Source organism: Fulmarus glacialis, unplaced genomic scaffold, assembly GCF_000690835.1.
Source record: "Fulmarus glacialis isolate BGI_N327 unplaced genomic scaffold, ASM69083v1 scaffold29976, whole genome shotgun sequence".
Lineage (NCBI taxonomy): Eukaryota > Metazoa > Chordata > Aves > Procellariiformes > Procellariidae > Fulmarus > Fulmarus glacialis.
Genome location: NW_009220586.1, coordinates 26710 through 38360, shown reverse-complemented (window position 1 = coordinate 38360; position 11651 = coordinate 26710). Strand labels below are relative to the sequence as shown.

General features: G+C 37.0%; 1 protein-coding gene across 1 annotated transcript in view; it reads left to right on the top strand.

The window, feature by feature from the left end:
* LOC104078975 (serine/threonine-protein phosphatase CPPED1-like) overlaps positions 1-11651 on the top strand; it is a 38084-nt gene that overhangs the window by 7107 nt on the left and 19326 nt on the right. The window contains 1 exon segment of the mRNA XM_009580821.1: positions 1704-1922. Within this exon segment, the coding sequence (XP_009579116.1) occupies positions 1704-1922 (219 nt within the window).

The window sequence follows — 11651 nt, the reverse complement described above, 5'->3', positions numbered from 1 at the left end:
CCAGGGGGGAGTGAGTGAGTGGCTGTGTGGGGCTGAGTTGCCGGCTAGGGTTAAACCATGACAATAAGTTATGTAATTGGAAAAGTTAATTTCATTTCAGAATTAAAAGCCAATGAATGGCTAGAAGTTTCTACGTATAAGATACGTGATTATTATTTAGAACAAGGCAATGCTGGTATGCATTAACAGACTATAAATAATTTTGTTTAGAAATTAAATGTCACTTTAACTAAAATGTAGAAGCTTGTATTTGGCAAAATGATCTGATGCCATAGCAACAGATGACAATTACAAGCCGCTTTCGGGAGTTGCCCGCATTCCTTCTCCCCCAGCCTATCCATATCCGTGGTGCAAGAGATGAATTCTGACCTCTGTTTTCTAACCTTCCTTGAAAGAAACATACCCCCCTTCTTGCAAAGTAAGAAGCTCCAGTTCTACATCACTTGAAAGAAAACCAAAAGTGCATCTGTGCGGTGGACGTGCTACTTGCTTATGTACTGTTATTGGAAGATAAGTTTTGCCTCAAACTGTATTTCAGATCAGACTGACATAATACGGGAGCATATTTATGGATTATATTTTAATTTGAAATAATTTGCTGTATTTTTTTTTAGATTCAACTATAGATTGATGTAGTCACTGAGCTTTTAACAGTTTAAATGCTGTTTAAAAAAAACCCCAATAACACTAAGTGTATTAAGCCAAATACAGCTGCCAAAACTGAAATATTCAGCTTGCAAAGGAATGCATTTAGACAGCTGGAGAAACCACAGTGTGCTCATGTTTCTACTTCAATTCCAACTTGAGACATAAGTCTAGGAAACAGGATACCCATTTTTGTTTTTAATTTGTAGCCAACTGTTGGTTTATTTGCCCAGTGTTGAGATTTTTTTTTTTCTTAATGTGCTTGTAGTCTTATGTATCATGCTTCTTTTGTGGTACTTGTTGTTATAGTATCAGAGAAACAAGTATACAAGAAAATTGTAGCAGTACAAATTCTGTTGTACCCTCCATCTGCACTGACTCTACCAATGGAAATTTGTTTCTGAGTTCTCGCCCTTTTATCATAGGTCTCGGGACCTGTTGTAGCAGTTCTAAATTAGGATTTTCATTGTTGCTGCTAATTCTGATGTTGCTGGATTTTGTGTTTGCTGACCTTGGTCCTGTTGAGTCGCTTCAGTTCTAACTCAAAAGAATGTGCTACATCCAACTTCTCTCTAAAAGTATAAGAACAAAAAACATTTAACTCCTTAATAATTTAAGGACAAGTCTACTGGAACCATAAAATGTGAAATGTGTTGTGTATGTTTTAATTTGTAATTAAAGAAGCAATAATTGGAGTCTTAAAAGAATCAACTGAAATCTAACATTATACGCTTGTGCTATGTTGTAGTCTTGTAATTTCCAGACTATTTACTGAATTCTTCACATACTTTTCCTCTAATCAGTCTGTAATTACCATGTGGTATAATTAGATTAATATACTTTCATTTATTGCAGCTACCCATTAGAGGAAAATTTTGTACTTCGGCCTTTATATTTGTCCTATATGAATGACTACAGAATTCTGTACTTTCATTAAAGCAGCCTCAGCTTACTTAGGTGAAGAGCAATCAGTTTAATGATGCATGGATACTTTCATTCTCTTTATAAGTTTCTCAAGTGCTTAACTTCTTTTTTCCCTTTCTCTTTTTTCTTCTTAGATGATGAGTACCGATGGAAGGGGCCCTTCTACTTCATCCAAGGAGCAGATCCTCAGTTTGGGCTGATGAAAGCTTGGGCAGTTGGAGACACTAACAATGGAGATGATGAATGGGGAGAAGAAATCAAATTAACAGAGCAAGCAGTGCAGGCCATAAACAAACTAAACCCTAAACCCAAGTTCTTTGTGTTGTGCGGAGACCTCATCCATGGAATGCCAGGTAAGGCAATTAGAAGTGTAGAATGGGGATCGTAACTCCATTTTCTTTATATTTCAGATAGGCAACAAGGCTAATTTAGTTTCCTTGACTTCATAATATTCTTTCATAGGATTTGGTATGCTACTGTTTTGGTGTTTGGGAAAAAAGTGTGCTTTGTAGATGATTCTTGAGACGTTATTCTGATTTCTTCACCTGACTTCCTGTATCATTCATTTTAGGGGTGTACTTTTGTTAGTTAGTTGCTTTTTTTTTCAGTGGGCCTGAGGAAATTTTCTTTGAAATAGAAGTCCTAAGAAGACACATTAAAATTCTTTCTTCTAAACAAATTGCTTTGAGAAGACTCTAGCCATTGGGGGAAAAACAACGCCAAGAAAAGAGCAAAACATAGGTGTGGCTTTTTGAGTACCTAAAGTAGGTGAAGCTCAGAGAATTCTCTGGCTTTCTAATGCTTAATAAATTCAACTGCTTCAATATTTAAATTCTTAAAATGCTAAAAGTCAGCAAATTCAACTTTTAGCATTCTGTCCTGTTGCTGTGGGACTTGGAGATCGGTGTGTTTCTGTGTACAATCAGAGGAAGAAAAACAGACCATCTAGAAGGGTGGGTTACAAAGTTTCACAGTTAAAACTTTAAAACAGACTGGTAATATTTTCTATTTTAAGAAGATAAATAGTCTTCTTGGAAGTGAATGAAAAAGTGATGTTAGCAGTTGACAAGTGGTCTCAAAAGCAGATCTAAGCACAGTATCTTACATTTCTTAGCCTTGATAAGAAGCAGAGCTGCAGACAGCCTTGGCTATGTAGCTGAAAGCACAACAATCCACCAAGTGAGCTTGCAAATACAGTCCTGTGTGCTTTATGCTACGCTCTGCTTTGCACTCCACTTGCACCTGAGGTGATGCTTCCCAGCTCTTGTTTGCACAGGGAGGTTTTGAGCATGTTAGAGATCGTTCACTAATTCCTTCAGTGTCCTGAAAGTGGATTTTAAAACCTTAGCTGTCAAATTGGTTGATGTTATTTATAGGCTACAGACTTTTGACCAGAACATGATTTTAGTGATAGAGTGGGAAAGTGTAAAAACCAACAGATTTAAGCTTGATAGAATCTACTGTGTAAAACCTCAGTAGCTTGATCATAATGTAAAGCCTGCCATTATGCAGTTGTTTTATTGGTTTATGTTCTTCCATTAATTTTGGAAGTACAGGTTTGACCCAGAATCATAAAATAATCTCTTCCTAAAAATCATCTGGCTTTCCTATAGCAGAGTTTTAATAAGTATTTCGATTAGGACTTTTAATTTGTGTAAGTGTTCCAAATACGTTATCTTCAGCATCCCTTGTAAGAGGAAGAAAATTCAGGACAAATAATAGGTGTTCTACATCCTATTGAAAAGGGTCTTTCACTCACAAATTTAAATAAACCAGGAAGCTAAGTTAATTTCATTTTACCTGGATATTTCTCAAAGACTTATAAAACAATGCAGAGTTCTGAGTACTTTTGTCTATATTGACTTTAAACACCATTATTCTAAGGCTTCTCTGTTGATAGAGAAGAAGTGCCAACTACAGAGAGACACCAGTCTTCTGACTTCTGCTGGGTACTGAATGGCTAGATACAATAAATAAGTCTTGCATGTGGCAGGTTTTATGTGTTTTTCTAGTAATGGATCTCTGTAGTCATTATTATCCCTTTTACCAGTGTATGTCTCAGACTCCCGTAATATTTTAAATACAAACCTGTCAGCATTTTGCAAAACATTATCATATATTTATTTTGCTGACAAACATGTGAAAGAAACTGAACATATTATACTGATGAGATCACTTATATTGTGTGATATGTGTGCTGTGCATTGTATAAATATTTGAATTTCCAAGAAACTGCATGTCCTGGTTTCGACTGGGATAGAGTTAATTTTTTTCCTAGTAGCTGGTATAGTGCCGTGTTTTGGATTTAGGATGAGAATAATGTTGATAACACACTGATGTTTTAGTCGTTGCTAAGTAGTGCTTACGCTAGTCAAGGACTTTTCAGCTTCCATGCTCTGCCAGGTGCACAAGAAGCTGGGAGGGGGCGCAGCCAGGACAGCTGACCCAAACTGGCCAAAGGGGTATTCCATACCGTATGATGTCATGCTTAGTATATAAAGTAGGAGGCGTGGTCCGGGAAGCAGCGATCGCTGCTTGGGGACTGCCTGGGCGTCGGTTGGCGGGTGGTGAGCAATTGCATTGTGCATCACTTGCTTTGTATATTCTATTATTATTATTGCTACTATTTTACTTTATTTTATTTCAATTATTAAACTGTCTTTATCTCAACCCATGAGTTTTCTCACTTTCACTCTTCTGATTCTCTCCCCCATCCCACCAGAGGGGGGAAAGTGAGCAAGCGGCTGTGTGGTGTTTAGTTGCTGGCTAAGGCTAAACAATAACACTGCCACTGCAAGAAAGAGCAGTTCATTACTCAATTATCTTAAGGGTCTTTTCCAGCCTAAATGATTCTGTGATTACCTCTCTCGAGCCACCATATTTTAATTCATCTAATAATTTCTTACTGATTGAAGTTACATTCTTTAATACTTTGTAAGCCTGTATTAGCATTAGGTATATAACATAGTTAAGGAAATGCACTACTTAATGGAATTTTAGAATATTCAACTGGAACAATTACTTATTTCATTACTGCCTTTGTATTTATACAAATAGCTTGCTGTGCTGTGAGTTGGTAAACATGTAAGTTCAATTTAACAATTAAATTGTACATATAAGTACAATTTTAGTCAGCCATTTGTCTTTCTGTCTAAACTGATGAGAGAGATAAAAGTGAATTGCTCTACGGTGCAGACACCTGTGGATTAGCACTCTTTGACTAGTTGCCTAGAAGGGAGATGTGTGATACAGCAAGGGAGACAGAAATGCAGAGTCAGAAAAATACTTTATGGAAGATAAATCTAAATCTGTGTGTTTAAAAGAATTTGAAACAACACTTCAGTTTAAACTGTATGAATGTGTATTTTGGAAGTGAAATAATAGGTTTTTCAAAGGATTTTTTTCCTACCTTTTCTTCTCACTTAGCTTCTGGAATAGAAACTCCTTCAAAACACAAAAAGAGTTAAAGAAACTTAAAGAAAAGATATTTCAAAGCAAGACAACTCACATCCTGTTTTAAAAATGTCTTATCAAGATACTTATTGACAATTTCTTTGGTTTGGCTTGTTAATAGCTGTTACTGTGTAAGACATTGCAAGACATTGGCATTAAGAAGCCAAGATGTTGGCTTTACAAGAACTTATTTGCTGCATATTCTTTTATTCTTCAAAATAGAAATCCTCTGATGTTAGAAATGAAAACTTTCCACTTTCCTTGCAGTGAAAGTTTTTGGAAAACTTGGAAATACTGCAGTCACATTCTCAACTTTCCTGCCACATTCCATGCTAAACTCTAGGGATTGAGGTGACTTCCTTCTCACGGAGGAATGAATTCTTAAATTTCTTCTCTTACGTGGGTATGTGTTTGAACTGCTAGTGTATTTCTGCACCAGTTATGATTCAGATAAAAAGCAGGAGCTACTATATTCCACTGTCATATGGTACAAGTCTCTCTCCATTAATTCCAGTACTAATACTGTGCTTGAGATTTCATAGTACTTTGCATAATCCATTTAAACAATTCTAACTTAAAGTGAAGACACAATGAGATTAAAAGCTGTCAGAAACTCATTAAACTCTTAAAAAAATTTTAGAAAGAGTTCCATTTCAAAATTATGAGTAATATTGAAATTTGCCAGCACTTTCATTATTTGTTACAACAAAAATTTGAAATTTTAAGAAGTCTTTCGGCAATACTACATTAATGAAAAAGAGCAAACAGAGAATCTAAGATTTTTATAGCCAATAGCTTTTCAGATAATTTGAACATATAAATGTTTGCAGAATTGAAGACCAGTTGTAATATTTCTTTTCCTGGAGTAATTTAAGTATTTTCACTGTTCTAACCAAGGATGTTTAGACCTACGTAATGCATGTCTCTAGCAGAATGGTATTGCAATTATTTGATACTTCTCCAGTGAGGAGTCTCTCCAAGAATAATTGCTGTGTCAATTCCCTTATCCTGTTAGTTCAATAAAATGAAGGATTAAAAATTCATTTTTTCAGTAGGCAAAAATCATAAATGACATGAGACAAGACATTGATTTAAGTTTAACAGTTGTGAATTTGGCTTGTACATGTATCTTATTTAATGTCTCAAATTGCCTTTTAAATCACTTGTGTATATCAGCTATATTAAAACTGAAAACATCAGCGTTAATGGAAGTGTATCACAGTTACTATTGCAGCATGGTTATTGAAGAAAGCTATGATCAGCTGAAGTTCAGCTATATTTTACGATCCATTGGCCAGTATCTATCAAGTTCTTTGGATTATACTGCTTTATTCAATGCCTGTCAATAAAAGGGGGGGAAAAAAATCCCAGATCTTCCTCTCTTCTCTTAATATGTTTTATCATGGACTACTAAGTGTAAAGTTTATGATGACTGATTTAAAGCATGCACTGTACCCGTTTAGCTGAAGCAATGTTGAAGCCTTTTGCGAAGGAACTCCAAGAAATCTCAGAATTCCAGCAGCTAGAATTGATGAACAGAATCATGATCAGCTGGGAAGCAATCAGACACAGCACTTGGAATCCATTACAGATGTCCTTAGAGCAACGAAGTAATCAGCACCAGTATCTTGGTATTTAGCTGCTGATTAAAAGTAGTTTGTACTCTGAATATTATTTTCAGAAGCTTTTCTTGATTACGTAATCAAGAATAGGATATCTATTCCTGGTAACGCTAATATTGTGGTACATAATCAAGAATTTTAAGCAATACCTTACAGTGCAACTGTGTTACTGAAAATAATTTCTATAAACTTGATACTTACACCTAGATACACCATGATAATGAAAGACTTACTTCTGAAGACATTTGTGTGCATTAAGTTAGTGTACCATAACTTAGTATGGCAAATATGGTTATCTGTAAAATGCAAAATATTGTTGATTGAATAATGTGTTTGTTTCACTGCATTTTTCTAAAACTCTGGAGATTTATTTCTAAGTGTTTTTTCTCATATAGAGTTGGAACCTTCTGTTTTGTTTTATGACAACTTCCCATATTGTTCCATTAACCAATACCCTTTGAGCCAAACAGTCCAGGCAGGTTTTCACCCATCTAGTTCTCCACTCATCTAGACTGCAACATCCTAACTCCACAAACTTTTGATGATTATAGAAAAGTGCCTCATGGTGACATCAGCCAGCTCTCTCAGTACTCTTGGATGCATCCCCTCAGGTCCCATGACTTGCTTGGGTTGAAATTTTTCAGGAGATACTTGGCTGAATCCTGTTCCACTACCGATATTTCCTCTACTCCTTTAACTCTGGGAGAACATTTCAGTGAAGACAGGCAAAAGCAGCACTGAGTACCTGTCACTTGTCACTGCCTCACTCAGCAGTGGGCCTGTATTTTCTTTGTTTATTATTTTGTTGCTAAAGTAGTAGAAGCTTTTGCTGCCTATCATGCCCCTTGCTAGTTTCATCCCTCAGTGAGCTTTGGTTTTCCTGACACCAGCCCTGCATGCCCAAATACTTTTTCAACATTCTTCCTTTCAAGTCAGTCTTTGCTTCTATCTCCCTTTTACGTCCTTTTTCCATCGGTACTCAAGCATGAGTTCCCCATTTAGCCAAGTCATTCTCCTGATAGTCTACTTCTTCCCCCCCCTAGTATCAGGAAGGACCATTCTTGTGTTAGGAGGAGCTTGTCTTTGAAGACATGTCAACTCTCTAAGTCTTTTGACTTTCAGAGCTGCTTCCCACAGGATCCTATATACCAGTTCCCTGAATAAGCCGGTCTACTGTCATGAGATCTGCTATCTGCCTTCCTTACTCCCCTCAGGATCTTGAACTCCACTCTGGTGGCTGCTACAGCCAAAGCTGCCAGGGATTAACACATCCCTTAGCACTTCTATGTTTGTGAGTAGCAGGACTAGAAGAGTGGGCTCTGGTTGGCCCATCTGTGTCAAGAGGTTGTCCCAGACTCCCTCCTGGATTGCTGCCAGCAGATGTCAGGGAGGTTAGTCTCCCGTAAGAGCCAGGGTCTGTGATCTGGAGACTTTTTCAAGTTGCTTATAGAAGACTTAATCCACTGCTTTGCCCCTGTTGGGTGGTCTGTAGCAAAACCCCACTCTTCGTGGCTGACCTCTCCTCTGATCCTGACTCACAAGCTTACAAATCTTGTGTCTGTTCCATAGAATTGCCCCTCCATACATTGAGGGCAAACTCCCCTGCCTTCTTTCTTGCCTATCTTTCCTGTTTCAGTTTAACATGAAGCATTGTGCCTCCTTCTTCATCCCATACCTCGAGTGTAGATTGGTGTCCAGGAAACAGCTTCTGCATTTCAACACCTTTCATTCCAACAGCAGAGGATTCAGCTGTCTGTTTGCAGCCAAGGTCACCCTGCTGAAGCCATGGAGAAACACTGACTTGTGAAGCTGAGAATCTAGCAGTTATTTTTATATGGCTGAATTCCTTTGGAGGAAATTATTTAAACTGCATTTTTTTAATGTTACTGCTGCTGTCAGTAACGTGATAGACATCAGTTCTAGCCAGCAAAGTCCTTTATGTGATGTAGCTTTAGACCAGGTGTTTAATTATTTTTCATTAATTGTTCTGCTTACATGGGTAAAAGAACAAGTAAGACAGCAAGTCTCCTGCAAACTTTACTTAGCTCTGACTGTAATAAAATGTAGTTGTTTAGAGACTAAATGAAACGAGACTTGTCTAATAATGGGTATAACCAAAAAAACCGATAGAACTTGATTAAGCTTGATCTGTTAGCAGTGTGATAATGGATCAGTGAGCAAGTAATGTTTATGCTTGCAGTTTTAGATTCATTTGTGTGTATATGTTAATTAGAAGAAATCAAAATCACTAGAATTGAGTATTACAGCACTTGAAGTACACTGTGAATACTTTTACTAATTCCTTTAGTTAAGTGAAGGCATAATCTCTAATATTCAAGTTTCCTGCCCAGGTCATTCAGTGCTATATAATCTGTCATCAGCCTTTTCAGTCAATTAAGTCCAAGTAGTGAAATTTTTCTTTTTTTTTTCTTCTAACTTTGTTTTATATTATTAAATTGTTTAATTAAAGGCTTTCAAACTGTTATAACACATTCCTGAAACATTTAATTCTGGTTAACGAACCTTTAGCTGTGCTAAAGGTGAGTGGAAACAGCACCTGACGGGTCAGAGCCATGAGTGTTGTGCTCTACTTCAGAATTCCTTTGTTTTGCTGAGAGGTGGGGAGGAGGAGGATGCCCACATCACTTGCATCTGCTATTTCAAAGGTCTTTTCTCTGAAGGATCCACCTTTTTTTTTAATATCCATTTGCAAAGAACAAATCAATCTAGACAGCTGTGTAAGTGATGGCAGGAGACTAAGCCATTGTATTTGAAATAAACTGAATTCCAATACAAGAATTCTGTTGTCTGCTCTTCTGACATGCTTAGTGAATTAATCATGATGGTACTTCTTCCTTTTTAATTAATATGCCTATACTTTCATTTCTTTCATTAGCTTCAGAAGCAATTGTCCATCTTGCTTTCTAGTTTGATCACAACAAGAGAAGCAGTTGTGCCTATTTATACTTTCTTATTCATTCCCAAGGTCTGGTGGTGTGGGGCTTTTTTTTGCATAGGTTTTTATTCATTTTATAGCTGATAGAAATATTTAAGTGGTCTTACTCATTTCAGACTCTTTTAGTAATTTTTTTTAAAACTTACCTTTATTAGCTCTCTTGAATTACTTGTGCTGCGTTCCCCCTCCTCTAAGGCAGAGGCTGTGGGAGGGGAGGGAACCTGCAAGGAGCTGTTTTCCTGTTTGCTGGAGTTAGAGCTGCTTTGTGCCATTTGGGACCTCAGCAGTGGCAAATTGGTACACCTGGTTCCAGGGGGTTGTTGCACAGGAAAGAACAAACTTCATTTAATGTGTTATATCTAACTGATAGACGCTGTTCTTAAAATGGCTTTTCCTTCTGTCCCAGAATATTGGGAATACTTGCAGTCTTTCCCAGATAGTATTATTTCAAGTGGTTGCAATGCTGTAATAAAGGGGTCTGTGAGGAAGGACAGTAGCTTTGTAGAATTTATATGATCGCAATATTAATTTTGTATCCTGGCTAAAGGCAAGGTCTCATTAACTTCTTGTATTCTATTATTAAAAAGGTTTACTTAACATTAGACGGGTTTGCCATATATGTTTAATAGTTGTTTGCATGGTAGAATAAGCATTGTCCTTGTTTTCATGGGCCAATATATATATCAATATATATATGTTTTTACATGTGTTCTTCCATTCACACATATGCAGAAATACGTTTCAAATCTTTAAGTATTATGAATATGGTACACTGCAGTAAAAATGGCATAAATTGATATTTTTTTTTTTTCAGACACAAGCTAGTTACACCTGAATGATCAGAAGGTGGTTGGAGAGAATTAAATTGAAGCTATCAAGTTTAAACAAAGCTGTCCTAGTCTGCATGGTACAGCAAAAGAAAACATAGGGGATTGTTACCAACCATGACATTGCATGGAAATGTGTACAGAGGGATGTTATGAACTAGTCCAGTATCAAAAATTTAACTGTGCTCTTCAACAAAACAAATTGTACAGTGTTTCAAATTATTTGTCCACAGAGGCTATTACTGGGTAGACCCAGCTTCTCAACTTAATTTTGTCCAACTTTTTGGATAGTTGGATAGTTTTTGTTTAACCCACCAATGGCAACCAAAGCCTCGATGGTTCTCTATGGTAGGGTAACAACATGGAGTTGGTCAGAATATTGGTACCTTAAAGCATGATAAAATACACATGCTTTTATAAATGTCTCTTTTGTAAATGTAACAAGTTAAAACATCTGATTAATTGTTTCAATCAGCTTTACAGACCTGCAGTCTTATTTGATAATGTTTTCTTACTGCTCCTTGGTGTGCTTGCTATCTGTGTCTCTCGCTCTCTCTGTTGGGCCATAGTTGGATTGTAAGATCTTCCAGGATTGTGACTGTTACATATTTTCGTGTTTTTACTGTGCTGTCTAATGTATATTTCAGGCTGTGAGCGCAACAAAAAGTGCCAGAAGAACTTCCAGACAGAAAGTGGGAGCACACCTATGGAACTTGATGGGGTTAGGCTGCAGCTAAAGGAGATTGTTAAGAGTCTCAATGTCTAAATTGCAGTTGAGGCAGCTACATTTTTTTCCATATCTGTCTGTAAAATTTAAATGTGCTAAAAAGAATAGCAGTGTAGCAACAACTGCTGTTTAATCCAACAGAGATCCACATGCTGAGGCAACATCGAAGATACATAGTCTTGTATTTGTAATATAACTTCAGGGACTCAACAGGAGGGAACAACTGTCTGCTTATCATGATGGAGAAAGTGAATTGTGACGTGCACTGGTCTTATGCAGAGAGATGGTACCTATAGGTACAGTTTTCCATAGTCTGTTTCATAGGTGCATTACAGCCAGTTACAGGTGCAAATTGGCCGGTGCAGGTGCAAATTTAAAACCCATGGCAAACCCCTAATCCTTTGGGAATGCCATTTCATACTTCCTTGTTGCTCAAGACCTTCCAAATTTTTAAAGAGGCTGTTAACTATCATGGGCAGTTATAGAATGGTCACATA